This window comes from Propithecus coquereli, unplaced genomic scaffold (assembly GCF_000956105.1).
Source record: "Propithecus coquereli isolate 6110/MARCELLA unplaced genomic scaffold, Pcoq_1.0 Scaffold49, whole genome shotgun sequence".
Taxonomy (NCBI): Eukaryota; Metazoa; Chordata; class Mammalia; order Primates; family Indriidae; genus Propithecus; species Propithecus coquereli.
Window position 1 is genome coordinate 2,134,154 of NW_012150729.1, and position 24,114 is coordinate 2,158,267.

At 37.3% G+C, this 24,114-nt stretch overlaps 1 protein-coding gene across 1 annotated transcript in view; it reads left to right on the plus strand.

Moving 5' to 3' along the window:
- Positions 1 to 1,051: 1,051 nt before the first annotated feature.
- The window catches only part of LOC105819541 (TRAF family member-associated NF-kappa-B activator-like), an 82,752-nt gene continuing 59,689 nt past the window's right edge, over positions 1,052 to 24,114 (plus strand). Inside the window, exons 1-2 of the mRNA XM_012655815.1 lie at positions 1,052 to 1,224; positions 21,702 to 21,849. Of these exons, the coding sequence (XP_012511269.1) occupies positions 21,751 to 21,849 (99 nt within the window). The 5' untranslated portion in view covers positions 1,052 to 1,224; positions 21,702 to 21,750. The remainder of the gene's footprint in view (positions 1,225 to 21,701; positions 21,850 to 24,114) is intronic.

Genomic DNA, 24,114 nt, shown 5'->3' on the forward strand with positions numbered 1-24,114 from the left:
AGCTTTTTTCACTGCCACTTCGGTGAGGGATATTAATACTGGGGGAGGCTATGCACATGTGGGAGCAGAGAGCGTATGGGAAATGTCTGGACATTCCTTTCAATTTTGCTGTAAACCCAAAATTGCTCTAAAAAAGGTGTTTAACAAAATTCTTAAGCAGTGTTGTATTGTCATGTTTAACTCAATTACTTATTACAAGAAAATTATTCATCTAGTCAAAATGTTATATTAATATATCAGAAGATTGTTAAAAAATTTTTAAATGATATTTTGACTTTGACTTTTAAAAGTAAGCCCAATATTCAAGATAACCAGGTAGAATGCAACGTAATTTGGCAGGTTTTTAAATCCTTGGACTTACTGGCCTAAAGAAAGATGTGTAAACACCCATGATTCTGAAGGACAGGGAGAAATTGGGGCAGCCAGAACCTGATCTTCTTGCTCTAAAGGGAAAAGATACTTTTCTTGCAGTATTTGACTAAAATTTCTACCTTAGAGAATATTCAAACATGGCTAGGAAATGGAAAAAATGGGAAAGTCTTAGAAATTTTCTAATCAAGTTCTACTTCCATTTATCAACCATTCAACTTTAGCAAGTACATTTAGTGAAAAGCACTACTAGTTGGAGAAAAACCAAGCGGGTGTGAGTGTAGTGTTTCTCAGAGTGTGGACTTTAACCACTGTAACCACATTCATATGAGAATCTGTTGAAAACGCAGTTTCCTGGGCTTCACCCCAGTTGCTCTGAAGTGGAATCTCTCAGGGTTGGTTGGTGAAATTGCATGTTAACAAGCTTCTCAGGTGATGCTTGTGTACTCTAACTCATATATAGGGTGATGTTATTTATTTATCGGTTATTTATTTACTGGTTATTTATTGTTTGGCAAAAAACCTAGCCAAGACCCTCAGGTAATCTTTAAAACTAGACATTGGATTCCTTTCCACGGCTGACGTTTTCCCTGAGATGGGCAGGGCCTGGCGGAGCGAGGGTGGGCGGGGCGGGGCGGAGTGGGGCTTCGGCGGGGCGGAGCGAGGGTGGGCGGGACTAGAGGGGCGGGGCGGGAGGGCCGCCGGCCTGGCCATGCCGGGTGGAGGGTGAGGAGATTAATGGCTCCGCGCGCAGGCGCTGCCCTCTGAACTGGAACGGAAAATAACTTCCGGCTGCAGTCAGTCGGTCGGTTGCCGGCGACTTGACGCTTGAAAGACTAGCGGAATCCCTGAACTGTGAGTAAGAAACTTCGTGAATGAGTTGGTGTGTCCGAATCTCCGGCGACGGAGAACTTGTTTGTGTGAGCGAGAGGGACGCGGTGGCAGTGTGGGCGCCGCAGGGAGAGAAGCAGAATAACAACGGAGACAACTAGTTCACAGATTGGGGAGGGATTTTGTGTGAGAGGAACCCCGGGGTCCGTGTCGCGGAGCGGACTGAGAAGGGGCTTTCCGGGCCCGCGACGTCAGCACAGCAACGACAGCTCCCGCCCCCACGGCTATAGGGGAGGAACCTGGCCAGTCTCCGCGTCGGCCGCTCTGGGTGACTTGACTCCTTAGCCTGAAAAACGGGGGCGACGGGGCCTGCGGTGGCGGGGTGAGCAGTGGACCCCTTCAGGAGTGTCCCCGACTTCCCTTCGGGAGAGGAGCTGCCTCCCAGAATCAAATACTATCGTGGTTACTCTTTCGCAAACTTTTTAATAGGTCCTTTTTGTTGTTTTTCACAAGGTGGTTGCACAATTCCGCTCTCTGCTTTCCTGTATGGTGTCATCATAGCCTGCTCAATGAGAAGTTTTGTAACTTCCCAGAGGGTCACGGAGAGAATGGGTGGCTGAGGCGGAAAGAGCAGAGGCAAACCCCGCCCATAGTGGGAACCCAGGCGTTGGATAGAGTCCCCACCCAGGTGTAAATGTCGAGCCACGGGTTAAAGGCGTAAAAAGCTGTGCTTGTCAAGAAGTAGAAAGAGGGAAGATAATCAAAGAGACGTTATGCTGTCTTACTGTTATGCTGTAACGAGCAAAAGTAAAGCAGCCTTGCTATGTAAAGTGTCATTTATCTCACAAGGGATGCTTTTGACTAGTTATCATAAGGGAGAAATGGTGGTAAAGGAAGTTAGGTAACTTGAAATTCAAGGAAAAGAAAATGATCTGCTTCCCTATCACAACTGGAATACACATTCAAACAAGAGGAGGCAGAGAAGCAAGCAATGTATTCTGTTGAAAATTATTTTGTCCACCTCATTTGGGTGGGACCCTCAAATGATATAACCACATATAAAACAGAAAGAAAAACCCCTCGGTCCCCTCCCCAACAATATGTAATCGAAGGCTTTCCACATCTCTCCTATACGTGCATAGTCACGTTATTTCCCTTTCTTATGAAAATGCGATTATCTATACATACTGTTCTATCATGTGTTTCATATTAAAACTACATGGTGGAAGTCTTGCCATATGTAGCTGTATTCTATTGTAATGTCAGCGTATTATTCATTTGTGATGTACCATAATGTAGTTAACCATTGCTTAATGTGCCCTGTCCATACATATTGTCCATTATTCTTCAAAATTATCTGTTTCTCATTAGAATACACATATGTTAATCCTTTGTGAAATATATGACATCTTTTCAAGAACTGTCAGTGTTTTGGTTTAAAATTCCCAGGTTTTGTATCTCATGTAAGAAGGCAGTCTCCACTCAAAAATTTTTAAAATCTTCTCCTATGTTATCTGTTAATTCTTATGATTTATTCATTACAACATCTGAAAATTATTTTTGTACATTGTATAAGATAGAGATTTAATTTTTTCCTTTTTTTCATGAATGAGTAGCCATTTTTCCAGTAATCCTTTGTTGAAATTAGTTCTTTCCCAACTGACTGGGAATACCTCCTTAATATAGTAAATTCTCATGTGTACATGTGTCTTTTTTTTTTTTAGATTCATCTGTTGCTTTGATCCATTTGTCTCTCCCTTTACAAATACCAATCTGCTTTGATTGTGGCATTTTTTTAGTAATTCATAGGGCAAGTCCTTCTTCATTTTTCCTTTTAAAATTGTCTTGAATATTATTGCATTTTCTTTCAGATAAAATTTAAAATAAATTGTTCATGTCCCATTAAAATAATCCTTTTGAGATTTTAATCATTATATTTTATAATATTTTGTCATTGGTATGTAGATGAGTGTTTATATATCTGGCCAACATTCTAAATTTATTAGTTTTAGTACATTTTTTCTCTTGAACTTTCTAGGAAAACAGTCATCTAAATGTAATAATCTTATCTCTTATACTTTCTTTGCTTTAATGAATTGCTAGCTTCCTCAGAATGGTGATAAAAAAATAACAATGATTCTGGTCATCCTTATCTTGTTTCTTGATTTGGGCATGTTTTTACTATGTCATTATATGTGAAGTCTACTGTTAATTTCTAATAAATTCTATTCATCAAGGAAGTTTCCTTTAATAGTTCTAGCTTATTAGGATCTATACAGAGAACCAATATTTGGATTGTGTCTAAAATCATTTTTATGATTGGGGAGGGGGAGTATCTGTTTGCATGGGCTGGCACTTTGAGAACAATTTTAAATAATTGATGTTCGATGTTCATTTGGTATCTGTATTTCTTGTGTTGAGATAATGTCTTTTCATTACTTCTTTTTGTTTGTTTGTTTGTTTGTTTGTTTGTTTGTTATTAGGGACAGGGTCTTGCTCTTTTTGCCTAGGCTGGAGTGGATTCACTCAGTCATAGCTCACTGCAACCTCAAACTCCTGGGCTCAAATGATCATCCCACCTCAGCCTTCTGGGTAGTTGGGGCTACAGGTGCGCACCAGTACAACCCAGCTAATTTTTTTGTTTTCTTTTTTGGTAGAGATGGAGTCTTGCTTTGTTAACAAAGTGAATTCCAGGCTAGTCTTGAATTCCTGGCCTCAAGCAATCCTCTTGCCTCAGCCTCCCAAAGTGTCAGGATTACAGGCATAAGCCACCACACCCAGCCTCATCTTTCCATTACTTAACATTTTTATCAAAAACAGAAGTTGAATTTTGTCAAATGGCTTTTTGGCATCTCTAATAACCTATCATAGGTGTTTTGTTTGTTTTTTTTTTCTTTTTGACCTGTTAATGATTGTAAATTGTTTTACTATATTTCCAGTTTGTGAACCAATCTTAAGCTTGGTCATGGTATAATATTTAAGCATATATTGATTCCTTTTTGGTAACATTTTTATTTAAAATCAATAACTGATATCCATCTATGGTCACCTTTTTCTGTTATCTTTACCAGGTTTATTAATAGATGTCAAGATTATGCTCGGTTTCCTAAAACGAACTGGGAAGAGTTCTTCTTCCTCTGCTCTGAAGTAGTTTAAATAGTATAAGAACTCTTATTCTTTGAAGGTCTAAAAAATTTACTCATTTTTGCTCAATTTACCCAGAAACTGTCTGGGTCTGAGAGTACATTGTTCTTAAGACAGCAACAATATTCAGCAAAATAGCCCAGAACAAACAAATAAAAATTCCTTAGAGAAAATACAATTAAATGAAAGAGTCTGGAACATCAGTAATGTTGAGAACAAAGAAGTACCACTGTACTGATCTTGGTCATTTCTCCTCCACACACACACACACAACTTTTTTTCATGGGCAAGGAAAAATGCTGTAGGTAGACCAAGGTTAGTAAGTAAAATGCATTGCTATTTTCTCTCCTCTTCTGCAGTTATGTTACCAAAGAAAGGGTGTAACTTCTACATGGGCAAGTTGGTTTATGCCATGAAAGAAACCAAGAGTGAAACTCAACTGGGAAGGATTAGTTTCACTTTGTTGTCACTAGCTTCCCAATTTTGCTGGGAAATTTCTTACTTTAAAGGTAATAACCAAGCTGACATTTTACTGTAGCCAGATCCCACAGAGGGTTTAAAATGAGTGGGTAAGAAAATACACAAATTTAACATGCTTATACTTATTTAATATGAAGTAAAAATCATTAACACAGATCAGGTTATGTATGTGGCATGTGCATGCACATGGAGCAGGGCTGACTTCTAAGGAATATAAACGAACTATCTAACAAAAACTCACCATTTTTTTTCCTTGACTATTAGTTTACTGTTAATACTTAGATAATAGTGTTAAGTAATCTTTGGTAGAATTATTAATTTTTATAAATGATTATTTCAAATACTTTTTAATCATTTTCAAGAATATGACCTTAGACAGGTAATGTAATTTAGCAGTATACATCTGTGAACTGTGGAGGATACCTCAAGACACTCGTAAGTGTTATTTACAGTAAGATACAGGTATTATGTAAATGCTTGGATGTTTGAGTATTTTCATTTATGGGCTATTATAGCAAAAATAATTATTGACATGATTGGGAGCTTGCCCTATAATGAAGAAAGACTACATGTCTTTTAATACCGTATCCGTTATTCAAAAGTAAATAGTAAATAAAAATGGCTTGTTGATACCTTAAGTTGGTGCAAAATTAGCTGCGGTTTTAGCGTTGTTGAAATTTGCCCTTCGATACTAAAATACATTCTTTAATGTTATGTTATACATCATTTTAATGTACATTTCTTGCTTTTTTTTTGCTAATGATTTATTACTTGCTGTTGATTTGATTTTTATTTTAGACTATGGAAATGATGTTAGACAAAAAAAAAAATCCAAGCAATTTTCTTATTTGAGTTAAAAATGGGTCGTAAGGCAGTGGAGACAACTCACAACATCAACAATGCATTTGGCCCAGGAACTGCTAATGAAGGTACAGTGCAGTGGTGGTTCAAGAAGTTTTGCAAAGGAGACGAGAGCCTTGAAGATGAGGAGTTCAGTGGCTGGCCATTGGAAGTTGACAACGACCAATTGAGAGCAATCATCGAAGCTGATCCTCTTACAGCTACACAAGAAGTGGGCGAAGAACTCAACGTAGTCAACCATTCTATGGTCGTTTGGCATTTGAAGCAAATTGGAAAGGTGAAAAGCTCGATAAGTGGATGCCTCATGAGCTGACCAAAAATAAAAAAAATCATTGTTTTGAACTGTCATCTTCTCTTATTGTATGCAATGACAAGGAACCATCTCTCAACTGGATTGTGATGTGCCATGAAAAGTGGATTTTACATGACCATCAAAGACCAGCTCAGTGGTTGGACCAAGAAAAAGCTCCAAAGCCAAACTTACACCCCAAATACGTCATTGGTCACTGTTTGGTAGTCTGCTGCTGGTCTGATCCACTCCAGCTTTCTGAATCCTGGTGAAACCATTACATCTGAGAAGTATGCTCAGCAAATCAATGAGATACACCGAAAACTGCAATGCCTGCAGCCAGCATTGCCCAACAGAAGGGGCCCAATTCTCCACAACATCGCTGGACCACACATTGCACAACCAACACTTCAAAAGGTGAACAAATTGGGCTACGAAGTTTTGCCTCATCCACCATATTCACCTGACCTCTCACCAACTGACTACTATTTCTTCAAGCATCATGACAACTTTTTGCAGGGAAAATGCTTCCACAACCAGCAGGATGCAGAAAATGCTTTCCAAGAGTTTGTCAAATCCCGAAGCATGGATTTTTACACTACAGGAATAAACAAACTTATTTCTCATTGGCAAAAACGTGTTGATTGTAACGGTTCCTATTTTGATTAATAAAGATGTGTTTGAGCCTAGTTATAATGATTTAAAAATCACAGTCCAGAACCGCAATTAGTTTTGCACCAACCTAATAAAACTTCACTGTTTTCACACAATACATTAGCTGATTGGCTATTAATACTATTTATCCTTTTTTTTCCTAACATCTTTTTTTTTTTTTCTTTCTGAGACAGAGTCTCACTCTGTCGCCTTGGATAGAATGCAGTGGCATCATCATAGCTCACTGCAACTCAAACTCCTGGGCTGAAGCCATCTTCCTGCCTCAGCCTCCATGCCCAGCTAATTTTTCTGTTTTTAGTAGAGATGAATCTTTCTCTTGCTCAGGTTGGTCTCGAACTCCTGAGCTCAAGCAATCCTCCCACCTCGGCCTCCCAAAGTGGTAGCATTACAGGTGTGAGCCACTGTACCTCACCTGTTTTCTAATAAGCATAAATATTACTATTTAATGTCAACTCGTTTGTTTCAATTATGTCATACTACGTTTTAGTTTCTATTTCCTATAGGATTTATGCTGTGGCTGCCATTTCCCACCTGCTGTCTCCTATACTTGCTGCTATGGTTTTGAATCATGTATAAAGGGAAAGAAGAAGCTATTATTTAGAATAGGTAATAAGAATCTCTTTATAGTTCAGAACCAAGATTATGATTCTCTTCAGGAAGGGATAACAGAATATGAAATGAACTACCTTTTAGGTGAATGGTTAATTAGTATGCAAAGTCTTTTGTCAAATACTAGGTACAGTGTTTGACAACTGCTCAAATAAATTGAGTGGGATTACAACAGGTAATAGTACCAGGCCCTGTGCACTGAAAACAAACCTTTGGGACCTATGTAGGACATGTGTCATGTTTTTCAATCCCTAATCTATAAAAAAATTTTTTTAAGTTGTAACATACATATAACATAAAATTTACCATCTTAACCACTTTTAAGATATGGTTCAGAAGTGTTAAATATATTCACATTGTTGTGCAACCAAGAAAAATATTTTTAAAGGTACTTTTTTTTTTTTTTTTTAAGGAAAAGATTTTGGAAAGTAAATAGTGGTAATTGTCTCATGGAAAATTTCCTGGACAGTAATCTTTTACCTTCAGAGACATATTCTCTATAATGGTAATTATCAGTAATAAGTTTTGAGAGTAAGCAGTTTGAGTACCAGTGATCTGCAATAGCTTTTACTCATTATCAGTACTTTTTCTTTGCAGAAAAGAAGGGTCTACTGAAAATAGGTTGTTAACATTGAAGACAAAGTCTATCTTTTAAGTCTTTGCAGTAAGGGATTACTGGAAATTGAGTGGACAAAGAAAACTAATATGAGTTCTATTTTGATGGCTTCCTAGTAAGTTGAAGTTAAGAGTCCTTGAAATATCTGCAGTAGAATGAAGTATGGAGAATTGTTCTATTGAAGAGCAGAACAAACACAATAGGGTAATTTTGCTGTAGAAAGTGGCTTGCTATAAAGGACAGAAGTTAGAGACTTAGGTCTCTTCAAGATAAAGGATGTATTATTTTAAATTGAAGAAAGTTTTTTGGAACCAGTCAGCAAATCAGTTGTTATTGTGGGATATTTAAATAGTTTTACTATTCATAACCATTTATGATGTGTCATTTACTATAATGTAATTTCATAAGCTCATATATATGGAGTCCCTAAACTGGAAATACCTTTCCCTTGATATTAATGTTTCTCAACCTTTTTAAATCCCTATCTCCTTTCTGGTAAACATTAAAATCTCACACATCCTAGGAGATTGTAATATGTGTTCCTTCCCACACAGTCCTCCTCCCCATCTACACCTCCCCACACTAATAACAAACTTTCTCTTTTAGTTCCCTTATCGATGAATATTCTGAAGATCCCTGGTTTATATGATTTATGAAAACAGATTTTTAATATTAGCCATTTTTAAATTATATATCCCTCCTCCCCCATCTACAGATTCTCACATGGCCCCTACTCAGAGGAGAAGATACCCCTTAAAGATCACTCATGTGCCTAAGCACAGCTAATTAAGCAGTGCCATGTATATATTTACATCAGAGGGGTAGAACATGCTATGCCCAGTTTCCCTTCTGATATTATACTGTTCAGTTGTACATCTGAATCCATAGCACTCAGTAAACAGTCCGAGAGAAAGAAGTACTACTGGAGAAAAAAAGGAAGTGGGGCAAAGCTGAGACTCATGGGTGTGGTCTTTGACTTTGACAGTGAAATCTTTTAACTCTTGGAAGAAGGCATAGAAAGTTTCACCAAGTTCTAACATCCAGCAAAATAGAGAACATTGACTGGGGGGCTTTGGGTTTGATCAGTGGGGTTGTCTCACCTTGATTATTGTGATGCATTTAGCCAACCAGCTTATAGAAAAAATATAAAATCCAAATTCTGACACTGCTGGATCTAATATATATAAGTTTCTATTATATCAGCTGCCTGAGTGGAACACAGAAATAGTGTAGTGCAATGTGCTATGGGTATATCCGTAACCAAAGTGTACAACCTGGAAAGTGAGACTAGAAATGCAAGCTGTCATTTGAGGAATTGGCTGCTTGCGTTATATGTAATAACTCCTAAACTGGGAAATGATTTTAAGTAAATGTTAGGAGTGGCAGTTCTCTCCCATTTCCTTTCTTCAAGTAAAGAAAACACACTTATATTTTTTAGTGTATTTAAAAGTCTGCCTTAACCATCCAGGATAGAAGATGTCTTATTTATGTGTATGTACTGTGTTAGTGACTGATTTTTTTTTTCTTTTTGCTCTTGATGCTTTTTGTGGGTGAGAAGGCATATAGCTAAGGTACATAAAAGACAGGATGTCTCATTCACTTATTCACCTCTTTGTCTGCTAAAGTGACAACTTTTTTAAAACAAACCGTGAACTCTTATTATTCATAATCCACGGTTTTGAGATAGTCATAATCCAAGGGATTGAGAAAGGTTGGTGGCTTTCTTTTCTAGGGCAGAGTGGAAGGGGTAGCAGTTACTCAAGGTGATTTCCTTTCCCCATCCTAAAACTGCTTTACATTTGAATTGGTCTCTCACCACAAATGTGAACCCTGGCAGAACCTTTACCCAGAAGCAGAATAGGCTCTGCAGTGGGGGAAACCCAGCAGAGGAGGGCCTTTTCCACCTCCCACATCATCCACACTTGACTCTACCACCCACAGAAAAATAGACCTTCTAAAGAATTGCAAATCATCCCAGGGTGGAGATGGTGGAAATCCTACCTTTTATAAAGCCTGTAATTCTTTTCAAACTTACAATCCCAATATATATGTATCTGATTGAAGTTCAGCTGATCTGGTAGAACAGGTGATTGGGGGTGGAACATTGTTTGGCTCATACAGCCCCAGCCTCAGTAGAGCTCCAGAAGCATCACTCATTGCCCTTGATTATTACTTTCTTTATCCAGGATTGGTTGACTGTCATTTGAAAACATAATATTGGCTGCCAAAGACAACAGACTTAAGATAATGTATTAATATCTATTATGAACCTAAAGAAAAAAAATTGTAGAATTAATATAGAGAGTTTATTTGGGCCAGGGTTGAGGACAGGTGCCTGGGGCACTCTTCCAAGTTGCCTTGGGAGTCCTCCATTCAGCATTTGTTTCAAGCAGATTTTTAAAGGCAAAAGGGGATAAGGAGTGGGCTGATAAAAAGTCGTTTGACAGGAAATCTCATTGATTTACAGAAATAACATTGATTAATGATTGGCTATCCATTGTTCAACTATAGAGTTATGGTGTCCAGCGCGTGGCATTTTATGGCTACTTGGCATCAGTTAGTCTAGAGCCCACATAGCGGGTTGCTCCAAGAGGTAATTATTGAGCTCACCGGGGAGAGTGCAACATGACTGCTGTCACACACTGTCACACTTCAGTGTCCCTCTGGGCCTGATAATTAGAGGGGGCTTGCATTCCTCATATAAAAAGTTTATTTCCTTTCTCACTATGAAATAAGGAAGGAAGTTTATTTTAAAAGGGGAGGAGGAGTATGGAGAATTAGAGTACCAGTTCAGAAGATTCAACATCCAGATAATAGGAGTCCCAGAAAGGGATATGAAAGAAAGGAAATTGCCCAAAAAATATTTTAAGAAAATTTCCAATAACTGAAGGATATTTGATGGGCCCACCAAGCACTTATTGCAATGGATGTAAATAGTTCATAACAAAGTATGGTTCTGAAATTTCAGAATCCTAGGGTCAAAGAGAAAAAAAATCCTAATAGTTTCCAAAGAGAAAAAAATAGGTTAAGTACAAGATAAGGAATCAGAATGAGTCTGAACTTCACCAAAAAAAAAAAAGTGGAAGCTAGAAGATAGTATAGCAAAGCTTTCAAAATTCTTTTTTTTTTTTTTTTTTTGAGACAGAGTGTTGCCTGGGCTAGAATGCCATGGCATCAGCCTAGCTCACAGCAACCTCAAACTCCTGGGCTCAAACGATCCTTCTGTCTCAGCCTCCCAAGCAGCTGGGACTACAGGCGCACACCACAACGCCTAGCTAATTTGTTTTTCTATTTTTAGTAGAGACAGGTCTCGCTCTTGCTCAGACTGGTCTCGAACTCCTGACTTTAAGCGATCCTTGTGCCTTGGCCTCCCAGAGTGGTAGGATTACAGGCGTGAGCCACTGCACCTGGCCAAAAGCTTTCCAAATTCTGAGGAAAAATTACTTCCAATCTAGAACTCTTAAGCTGGCCAAACTATCAGTTAAGTCTGAGGGTAAAGATAACTTTCATTTATTCAAGGTCTCAAAAATATTTACTTCCTGAACACTTTCTTAGGAAGCTGCTGTAGGATTTGTTTCACCAAATAGGGGTGTAAAATAAGAAAAAAGATTTGGGATACTGAAAATGAGGGATTCAACTAGAGAGAGATGGACAAAGGGAATCCCCAAATTCAAGGTGAAAGAAGGTTACAAGATAAAGGCCTTTCATCAGTCATGGAGAGCAACCAGTCTAGATTGGAGCAAGTTAGAAAGCTCACTGAGAGATTCCTCTAAGAAGATGAAATTGATAGAATACCTGAAGTGTCTACTGTATTGCAGAGTTATATTAGTGATAATAGGAAATCAAACAAAAATTTTTATTCAGGGAAAAAGTTTTTTAGGACAGGAAAAACAGCTGTAGTACATTATATGGCTCAACAGTGAATAGCATTACCTAGTAATAAGAAAATAAAAGGTAAAGGCTAATCTAATGAAAAGCAGCATATAAGTGTATTGGGAAAATGGGAATCTAACCAAAAATAGTATATAAGTATATTGGGAAGATGGGGAGAATAGGAAAGAGGGGGTGTTTAAAGAGCTGAAGCCTTATTTTGCATAGAGATACAGAGATAAATTCAAAAAAGAATCAGCTAAATGAGTTGTTGCCAAGGTGAAGCAGGAAATGGGGAGGGGAGAGAATAGGACTGCTGTTTTTCTTAAGCCTTATAGAGCTGTTTGACTCATTAAGATGTAGTTATGTGTAGTTTTGATAAAAATTTTAAAAAGCTTAAATTGGGGGGAAAGAGCTAGAGATTGTGCTTTTGCATCAGAGGGACCTGGATTTATCTGGTTCTTCCACTTTCTAATTCTGTGACCTTACACAACTTATCTACCCTTCTGAAGGTCAGTTTCTTCATCTGTAAAAGGGATGTAAAGGGCGAAGCAGATGGAAGATTAATAAAAATGAGATAGTTTATGTAAAGCACCTGGCAAATAGATAGATGTCAGTTCCTCCTCATGTCCCCAGTGCTTCCCATGACAAAATAGGGAACCACCTCTGTCATTGTTGGGATGCTTGCCATTCAAACAGAACACTGCGATTGTCCTTCTGGTGTGGCCCTGAAAAGGATAGAAAGTTGGGTAATTTTGGCACAGATGCAGGTTTGAAAGTTTGGTTTGTCAGGCTACTCTGGGATTTTTGGGTCCTGTCTTCAGGAATATTCAATAGTTTAAGGGAGAGGGTATGTTGCATGGTGTAAAAATATTGGGCCTGGTTTTAAACTTACACATTTAAAGTCAAACTCTAAACATCTTGGGAATGACTAAAAATTGAGACCTAGAAATCTCTGTAACCTTATTTATTTTCTCATTGGAGTTCTCACAATTACTTCTAATAAAACAAGTTGTGACTTGCAAACATTTTCCCAACAGCCTTTAGATGTCCTGAGGGAAATTAAAAGCAGAGGTATGAAAAGCTGTAGAGTCCTGTGCCAGTGGTTAAGAGCACAGAGTAGAGCTTTATAATTATGTAGGCTCTTGCCTGTTCCTATTTATCATCGATAACATTCTCAAGGCTAAATGTCTGCTGAGCAATTTTAAACTGATTTAAAGAGAATTAGGCCTTTTCGTGGAAAGGTCTTCCACCTCTCTCTTGAAATTTTACTCTCTTTTCATAGTAGTGCTGTTTTCTTTCATAGTGGTTTTGTTCTGATATAGTAAATGAGTCACAGATGATGGAGGGGTAGCTAGCTAACCTGTTAATTTATAAGATCTTAACTACTTCTATTTCAAAAATCTTGTGCAGCCTGTGACTTCTCTTACATTGTTGTCTTGTATTTTGGGAGACCTTTTTAAGATTACTGAAAATATAAGTTTGGTAGAGTAGAGGAGAGGGGCCTAAGAAAAATCACACATCCAAACACTCTGCCAGAGAGTTATTTTTCCTGTTATTTAACAGTGTGTAAAGTTTCACAGAACAGAGCATTAGATACCATTCCTATCTATTTGGTTAGTAGTCTTTTTACATAAGATAACAGACTTTTACTAAAATGTCATACTATTTTAGGCATTTTCTAGTTTTCCTTCTGACATCTTGCAGAAAACAAGTGTATGTATCTTCTTTTTTGGTTTATATTTGGGAGGAAAAAGTGTATCTTGTGATACAAGGTGGTATAATAGAGTATTGCTTCTCTCTCTTTAACTTGTCAAAAATGTAATTTTTCTGCCTGGTTTTTTTTTTGGTAAAATGATTTTGGTCTGGTTTGACTGTCCAAGGATGTACTAGTATCAGAGCACATTGAAAACAGGACTTCAAGAATACAAACAATAGGTAACACATATTTAGCCTTAATTTTTTTTCCTAGAGATTATGACTCAATTGGTTCTTTCTTCCTCCTCATTATTAATGATATATCTTCTAGTACTTTTGTCCAAAACTGAATTCAATATCTTCACCCCCTCCCCTCCCCCCCACCAAAAAATTTTTTTCTTTCTCTTTCTTTTTGTATGGTTCTCACCACAGTCCGCCTAGTGTTTTGAAAAATATGCCTGGTGAACCATCTACAACAAAATCACCTGGAGCACTTTGCTAATGAAAGTGGGGATTCCAAGGTCCCATTTCAGGCCAGCTGATTCAGAATTACAGGTACCTGAATGCTGCCTTCTTGTCTATTGTGCAGATCCAGTTGACCACCAAGTCCTATTATTAATATTTCTGCTTTTGAAATGTCTCTTGAATCCACTCATCTTTCATTTCCTCTGCTCTAGTTCAAGCCCTCATCTTTCACTCAGAATACAGCCAGGGTTTCCTATGGGATATCCTCACTTTGTCTCCCTCACTAGATTGTATTCCATGCTGGCATCTATTCTACCTTTTAAAAACATGTCCATCTTCTGCTTGAAAACCTTCCATTACCACTTAATGTCAACAGGTTAAAGCCGAAATTTCCTAGAGTGACATTCAAGGTCTGCTACAATCAGGCCATAACTGAGTCTGCTGCGTTTGGTTTACGCAGTTAGTGTACTCTACAACTCTAAGGGGTGCCTTTCCAATTATGGATGGTGTCCCCTAGGGTTTTTGTAGTGCAGCACAGCTATACATGGTGATTTGACTGTAGCCTGTCTTAGCACCCTCACCTCTCTATCCTCTCTGAACACATGCTAGACTTGTTTAAACAGAATACTCCAGTCACTAAATGCACCCTACTAGTGACTTCTCAGTGCCTCTGCTTGTTCAGAATGAATGTTCTTTCCCCTCTCATTCTCTACTTGTTGAAAACCTTCTCATCTCTCAGGACCCAGTTTTAGTGTGATCCCCTGTGAAGCCTTCCAAAACCCCTCTCATTTTAATTGTTCCTCCTATTGAAACTTTATCTTATTTATACCTTTTACTTAATAGTTCTTTTTTTCTTCTTTTTCTTTTGAGGTAAAACTTACAGTGAAATGCACAAATCTCTAGTGAACCATGGGGTGAGGTCCTACAAATGCTTACACAGACTCCTGTTATGCTACCCAGACCCCTATTGAGATTATGCTCATACGTTTTTTACACATTTGTAATTGACCTTTTAGATTGGTTAATTATCTCCCTGTGTGTCTGCCTCATTGAATTATAAGCTCCAATTGCAGAAAAAGGCTAAGACTGTCCCTTTCTCAGAGAGAAAAGGAGTGCCTACTATGTGTTCAACACTGAACCAGTCTTGAATATTGTATCAATCAGGATACAGCTCAGCTCCTCCTTTAGAGACACACAAAGCAGTAATTAAACAACACAGAAGTTGTGTTTCTCTTAAATTTAACAATTCAAAGTATAACATGTCCATAGCTGATCTCTGGTAGCTCCACAATGTCAAGGACTTAGGTTTTTTTCATTCTTGTTGTTTCACCATCCCTAAAGTGTTGCCCTCACCACAGTGTTCTAGATGGCTTACCACCACATTTCATCCACCTAAGAAAGGGAAAAAGGTTAAAGGAAGAACTTATTGTAGAAGTTACACCCTATGCCAATGACCAGAATGTAGAGTCACATGACCATACTAGCTAAAATTCAGGAGTACTTGTACTATAAGAGAAGGGGTGAATGGATATTGAGGAACAAATAACATATTTTCTATGTATTAATATATGATCTTAATCTTCACTATAACCCTGAAAACTATGATTTGAAAACTGATGTTCAGAGAAGCTAAGTAAATGACTTGAAAATTGTGAATTGTAATCTGAATTTTTTACTCTACATAGTAAAGTATTTAGGAGGGAATATATGTAAATGTTGTTGAATAAATAAAATCACAGTAATTTTCACTGTATTATAATCACATATTTTCATATTGCAAATTTTTACAGTATCATCTCTTTACTTCCAGGATACTCCATATAACTTTACTCTTTGCTTCGTACCATTGTAAATGAAATACCATATCAACTGGTTTGCAACCAAGCCCTAATTTGTAATATGGTAAAACAAAATGGCTACTCCTTTTAAATCTATAATATCATTTATAAGAGAAAATAGGTCACCATATTTGCTGAGCAAAAGCGTCTTTATTCTGTATTTGTTTGGTAATGCTATATAATCATAAAATTGGAGGAGATTATATCATCCAACCTTGTCATTTGAGAAGCAAAGAAATCGAGGCTATGGAACTTGTCTTTCAGTTCCACCCCTACTTATACTCAAGCTCTAGCCTAATGGGAAAAGCTCTAGCCTAATCAACCATTTTTATAATAGTAACTATTATTGTTATACTTCAGAATTATCTCAGGTTTGCTGGGTTGTCCTGATCAGGAAAATCAAACTGAGCAATGCATAAGAAATGCATATAATCCTGGCCTATTTTAATGAAGAATGGATATTATCGGACACTAAAAACATCTTTATAGCAGTGGGAAACCTATGTTAGAAAGGATGACTGCTATTTGATAATTAAATAAAAGGAATAGGTGAGGTCATTCCTACCCATACTTCAAAACTCTATTCAAACACCACCTACTTCTCAAAGTCTTTCCTAAACTTCATAAATAGATGTGACTGATTTCTTCTCCGCACTACAGGCTTTTGGATATCTCAGGGTACTCATATAGTATATACTTCAAATTACCGCTAATGGTACCTTCATGAGGGTAGGTTTCCATCTGTTTTGTTGTCACAGCATCAGTGGTGCCCAGCCCACCTTTGCTCATAGTTAGTACTCTGTAAATATTTTATCAAATGAACATATCCACCTTGGCACCCTGGGAGAATACTTTGCAACTGGCTTTAATCAACAGTCCTTGAACTAAGAATTTTAAAGATTTAGTCTAGTTCATAACAGCTGTGTAGTTATAGGTAAATTGTTTAAGGCTTCTGAGCCTTGTAGGTTAAATGGGAATATTAATACATAATAGGAAATAAATAATTGGTGAAAATACTTGTAAAGGAAGCATAACTTTAAGGTAGTACTATTTCTGAATCCCTTGCTGCATGTTATATGTAGTAAGCAAGGAAATTTTTTTTCTACCTGAATTGAATAGTAATAGGATATATTTTATTAAAATCACACTTTGGCCCTAGCAGTTGACAAACCTTTGTTGGGACTGGGAAACTTTACCAAAGGAAAGTAAAACTCATCTCCCTTGGTCATGCTGCCTCTGCTATCCCAAGACAGTCTCATTATTGAACCAAAGGACCAATGAAAGAGGAAGTAGCCTGCTACCCAGGGATTTTCTTGGTGCTTCTTCCTGGAATGGCACATAGTAGGCATTGGCTGGACTGAAGAGGTGGGACAAGAACCCTGCTGCCCTCCATTCTGCCGCCATGTCTGAACCACCCAGTCCCGGTAGGAAAAAAGGAATTACTTCCAGAGGGACCAAGGTGGGTAGGTGACAGAGTATCCGGGCTTCAGAAGCATTATAGGGGAAATGGGGGGAGGGGGCAGTGAGGGGGGTGTAATTTGCATTCATCTAGTCCTGCTACTTTCTGGGGCTTCAGAGTCTTTTGCTCATGTGGTTGAAAGAAACCAGGAAACAAAATCCAAAGTGAAAACCCTAACTGGAAGAGTGTTTCCAAGGCCGAGATTGCTATAGCTTCACACTCCTGGGTTTGGGGAACGAGACTGGCCATGAGATATGGGTTTGAGCACATTTACTATAAATACAAAGCATTCCCCTGGAGCTTGGCAAATTTTGCAGAAGGTGTACCAAAATGCAATTGAAATGTGGCTGCCTCTTAAATTAATTTTACACTTAACAAATGCTAAAGAAAAAAAAAAAGGAACAAGTGGATTTAAAGTTCAGGGTGTTAATATTTAAAATCTGTCCAATTTAATTAGCTGAGTCCCAGAGACTTTCCTTTTTTTCTGGTCAATGTCACTGATCTAACACCCAGTTCTCTTCTTGGTTGTGAGACAGGAATTAAATGTATCATTTACTTATTTGTATTAATCTGGAACTTATTTCCTCAGCATACATTCTTATTTCAGGAAATAGGATGTATCCATGTGGAATTTACTTAGTAGCTCCTCTTAGTGACATTTGTGTGATCTAATTCAAGGACCTGAAGTGACGGCTCCACATGATTTAATTGCATGTGATGGAGCTATTTTTAGTGCTTTGCATTTACATTTTTAAAAACAAGAGTGCACCTTCTTGATGGAACAGATATGCATTTTTAACTCACAGACTCAAGAACTATAGAACAAGGAAGTTTCTTAGAAATTAAGTCCAAACATATTTTTTATACTAAAGAAAAAGAAACTTGGCTTCCGAAAGAATAGCCCTTAACTAAAGGTCAGTAATAGAACAAAGCAAGAAACTAGATGTTCAAGGCTCTGATTTTTCCCAGATTTAAAAAATACAGATATGGGCCGGGCGCGGTGGCTCACGCCTGTAATCCTAGCACTCTGGGAGGCTGAGGCGGGTGGATTGTTTGAGCTCAGGAGTTCGAGACCAGCCTGAGCAAGAGCGAGACCCCATCTCTACTAAAAAAATAGAAAGAAATTAGCTGGACAACTAAAAATATATATAGAAAAAATTAGCCAGGCATGGTAGCACATGCCTGTAGTCCCAGCTACTCGGGAGGCTGAGGCAGGAGGATCGCTTGAGCCCAGGAGTTTGAGGTTGCTGTGAGCTAGGCTGACGCCACGGCCCTCTAGCCCGGGGAACACAGTGAGACTTTGTCTCAAAAAAAAAAAAAAAAAATACAGATATGGTTTACATTGACAGTTTGTCAAGACATGCAGCTTTTTAAGGCAATGATAGATAACTTAGCCACTTAGCTACTAAAACCTCTACTTTCTGCATTAACATATTACGGTATATTTTAGTCCCCGTGACTACCTATTCATAATTTTCCTTCCATCCTAGCATACTTATTTTTAATCTCTTATGTATATTTTGTAAGTGGCTTTAAATACTTCTTTGAATGAGATAGTGTCTAAATAAATAAAGTACTCAAAGTGGCACTTTGTATTAATGCTAATTGCTTATGTTTCCATAGCATCTATAGTTAGGCAGGGATTCTAGCTATTATACATTAATTATTCCTACAGGATTTCATCTTTTTCATCTGTCATTGGTAGCAGCAGAAACTAACTTCCTAAGTGGAATACGTAAATAATTACTATTCCTTTAGTTCTTCAGAAAGTAATGACATAATCCTTGTAGTAAAACTTGGAATTGTTTTTGTTAAGCCCGATAAATGACTTGGGAGGGTATTTAGTTTCTTAAAATGAAAGACCTGGCTGTTAGAATCGAAATATTACTTGTATCTGGGTATTTTCAAGAGCATTGTGATTTATGGTCAGTTGATTTTTAGCAAAGGTGCCGAGGCCATTCAGTGGGAAAAGAATAGCCCTTTCAACAAATGGTGCCAGGACAACTGAATAGACTCATGCAAAAGAATGAATCCAGAGCCTTACCTTATACAAAATTAACTCAAATTGGATCAAAGACCTAAATGTAAATGCTAAAATTATAAAATTCTTAAAAGGAAACAGGTGAAAATCTGCATGGCCTTCGATTAGGCAATAGTTTCTTAGATACAGCACCAAAAGCGCAAGCAACAAAAGAAAAAAATAGGTAAATTGGACTTCATCAAATTTTAAAACGTGTGTCAAAGGACACTATCAAGAAAGTAAAAAGACATCTAAAGACTGAGAAAATACTTGTAAATCATATGACTGATAAGAGCCTAGTTTCTAGAAAATATAAAAACTCTTACAACTTAACAATAAAAAGACAACCCAGTTTAAAAATGGGCAAATTATTTCAATAGACATTTCTCCAAAGATATACAAATGCCCAAAAAGCACATGGAGAAGGATGCTTGACATCATTAGTCATTAGGGAAATGCAAATCAAACCATGATAGAGTACTACTTCACAGCCACTAGAATGGCTTAATTTTTAAAATGGACCATGAGAAGTGTTGGCAAGGATGCAGAGAAATTGGAACCCCTGTACATTGGTGGTGGAAATGTAAAATGGCACAGGTTCTATGGAAACAGTTTGGCACTTCCTCAAAAAAATTAAACATACATTGAATTACCATCTGACCCAGCAGTTCCACTTCTAGGCATATATATGAGAGAATTGAAAACATATGATTACACAAAAGTGTATACACAAATGTTCACAGTAGCTTTATTCATAATAGCCAAAAATTGGAAACAACTCCACTGTCCATCAGCTGAGGCATAGATAAACAAAATATTATATATCCATATAATAGAATATTATTCAGCCATAAAAAGGAAGTAAGTATGGTTACATGCTACAACAGGGATGAACCTCAGAAGTGTTATGCTGTATGAAAGAAGCCAGACATAAAAACCATATATTGTATGATTCCATTGTATGATTCCATTTATATGAAAAGTCAAAAATAGGCAAATCCATAGAGACAGAAAACAGATTAGTGGTTGCCAGAAGATGGAGGGAGAGGAGAATTGGGACTAACTTTTAATAGGTACGGAGTTTTTTGGAGGATGATAAAAATGTTCTGGAATTAGGTAATAGTGATGGTTGCATGACATAATGAATATTCTAAAAAGTACTGAAGTATGTACTTTAAAATAGTGGATTTTATGTTATATGAATTATATCTCAATTGGAAATGCTAAAAATTAAAAAAAAAATTGTGTGCCCAAAGATAAAATGAAAGATATTATGACAGATTAGAGACTGAAATTATGAATGATTTCCAAAACAGTGAAATAACTTGGTACTCCTAGAACCAATAGAGAACTTTGTTTCTTAGCTTTTAGAGGATTAAGAGAAAGGTCCTGGGTTATGGTTTTTACAGCCGGACATGAAGAATCAGCGTCATTAGTTAACCATCTGCTCAGAGCCAAGGAATGTGGTTAGAGATGTTGTGCAAACTGAGATGAGAAAACCAGATTACCTCCGCTGAGCAAACCTGTACTCAGAAACAGCAGGAAAGTTGGAAAACTAATAGGCAGTGGGGGTAGGACTGAAAGGATGTGATTTTTCTTTTTTAATGTATAATCCACCAGCAGCTCTCCTTAGATTTTGTGCTAAAATAAGAGCATTTTCACACATTTTAATTGCTCCATGATAACAACAGTGTGAACTCCATCCACAAACACTTACTATCTATTTAATTTTGCTCTAATTTCACTGTAGCAAGAATTCACCTTGTAAATGGGAGTAAGCGTCCATTTAGTAAAAAGAAATCCCTCCCACATTAGCAATCCTGTTGTACATTTCATAATAAGACATTAATAATAAAATGGTCTTTTACATTTCTCCATTTTTAAGTTATATTTATAGATTTCTATGAAGTAGCATCTTTTTGAAGTGGAACACACTTGTTCCTTGCACATTAGTAAAGAATATTTAAAAATTATAGAAGTCAAAGTTTGATAATATTTCTAGTCAGGATTTTAGATGAAACTTTTATGCCTGTATAATAAACTTTTTTTTTTTTTTTGGTAACAGAGTCTTGTCTCACTCTGTCACCCTGGCTAGAGTGCAGTGGCGTCATCAGAGCTTACTGCAACCTCAAACGCCTGGGCTCAAGTGATCCTCCTGCCTCAGCGTCCCAAAAGTAGCTGAGACTACAGGTGCATGCCACCGTGGCCAGCTAATTTTTCTATTTTTTGTAGAGACGGGGTCCCTCTCTTGTTCAGGCTGTTCTCAAACTTCTGAACTCAAGCAATCCTCCCACCTCAGCCTCCCAGAGTGCTAGCATTATAGGTGTGAGCCATTGTGCCCGCCCTGTGATAAACCTTTATAGTACTTGATGCTATAATGTTTATAATAAACCTTACAGAAATGTCTTTAAGATGCATTTTTAAAATGAGATTTATATAACTTAATAACTATCTAAATTGTTCTGATTATTTTCCAGACCTGTCTTTTACTCCATCCTTTATAGTAATGCTACAGGACGAAGAGGAATGGATAAAAACATTGGTGAGCAACTCAATAAAGCATATGAAGCCTTCCGACAGGCATGCATGGATAGAGATTCTGCAGTAAAAGAACTACAGCAAAAGGTGTGTGGTTCTGGTTTTGAAAGAAATTCTTTATCCTGGTGAATAGAATTTGAGGGCCTTTTACAACTGAAAAATATTACATTGTTAGAAACTGCCTTGAAGAACTGTAATTACTGAAACACAGGGGTATGTTAATGGATGAAATTTGATATTTTTATTTGTCATCTTTTTAATTAATTTACAATAGTCTCCCATTCTTTATGACAGTTAAAATTAGACTATTTCAGCGAAATCTTTAATGACTTACTAAAAGTTCCAGCTTTTAAAATTATCCCTGTACACACAGCATTTCTTTTAGTACTTTTAGTTTCTAAAGAAAATAAATTGGAGGAAAGGTATATCCAGGCAAAAATTATTTAACCTAGTAGTTCCTAAGCACATTTCTGTTATTGGTCGTCCATAATGAGGTTTTCGCTGATCTGCAGCAAAATGGAAGAATAAAGATAATGTAATGAACTTCTCATAATGCTAAATTTATTCCATTTAAAATTCTGCCTTCAGCCGGGCATGGTGGCTCACGCCTGTAATCCTAGCACTCTGGGAGGCTGAGGCGAGTGGATTGTTTGAGCTCAGGAGTTCGAGACCAGCCTGAGCAAGAGCGAGACCCCATCTCTACTAAAAAAATAGAAAGAAATTAGCTGGACAACTAAAAATATATGTATAGAAAAAATGAGCCAGGCATGGTAGCACATGCCTGTAGTCCCAGCTACTCGGGAGGCTGAGGCAGTAGGATTGCTTGAGCCCAGGAGTTTGAGGTTGCTGTGAGCTAGGCTGACCTCATGGCACTCTAGCCCGGGCAACAGAGCAAGACTCTGTCTCAAAAAAATAAATAAATAAAATAATAAATAAAATTCTGCCTTCTATTCTGATAGAAGGCATGTTTCTATACAATCAAAGAACAGAATTTTTTTAACGTACACTTTTGAAAAATGATGATTGTAGGGTTATTTGCATCCTCGTTTAATACTATTACCTAGTACTGTTTCAGAGGTCCCCAATTCCACCCACACGTTCTGGGATTCTCCAGAAGGACTCATAGGACTCAGCATACAATCTACTTATAGCTGAGATTTATTACAGCTACATGATAAAGATACATAGCTAGATTATTAGTGGAAAAAGACATCAGGAAGAGTCTAAAGGAATCCATATTCAGTTTTCCTATGTATTAATAGCTTTTCTGTAGGTTCAAAAATTCACTCACGTGTGTGCAGTGCCTAGGGAACTCCATCTGAAATTTAGAGTTCAGGGTGTTTTTTAACTTGAGGGATGGTCACATAGGTACCCTCATAATGCCAGACTCTCAGAAGGAAAGGTGTTTATCATAAATCTCATTGTACAATCTAAGTAGGCTGGCACAGCAGTCACAACCTTATCACTTTTTTTTTTTCCAGTTCAGGTTTACGGCATAACTTTGGTTTTCAAAAGCTAAGTTCCTGATGCCAGCCAAGGGCCAACATTGCAAGTAGCCCTGTCTGAAGATAACAGCCTAAGGTCTACTATGTTAAATTATTCCTGTGCAGACAATTGAAAGTAGGGGATATTATGCTGGTTCCCCAATTTAAAAAAAATTTTTTTTACTAGCCTGTAGAATTCTGAAGTCTAAGAAATATGCTAGCCATGAAGTTTCTTCCATAAATATAGAAATTATGCAATTTCCTTCCTTCTTTCTAGTTGATAAATCTATAAAAAAAATCTATAAAACTAGCTTATACATACCTCCCTACACCAGAATGTATCAGAGTCCTCAGAATCCTCAGAAACTGTCATTATTCTGTGTGAGTCTCCTCTTAGTTTAGCAAAAGAATACTCCATTATATAAGCAGACTTATGGACTATAAGTCTTCATTAGGGGTGGATAAAAGAAAGAGGAGGATAGAATATGACACAGGACTTTCTAAAATTATTGAAATGAAGTTTAGAATTTTATTTTTTTTCCCCCAGTTCAGGTTTATGATGTAATCACGTTAGTAAAAAACTAAACGCCCAGCTTTTATTCTTATTTTGTTATTAGATTCATTAAGAAACTTTGAGAACCCTATATTTGTTGTCGGAAAGTTAGGAACATAGAATTAGGGAAGAGAGGACTATTGAGATATTCTTAGGATAAGGCAGAAACAGGTATTCCTCTTAACCCCTACTCTTGTTGCACTGGCCATTGGTAAGGAACTGAAGACACTGGTAATTTAAGTCTTTATTTGCCATGGAAGAAACCTTTGTTCACATTAGCATATATTCCAAAGAAGGAAAAGGAAGATTTTTTTT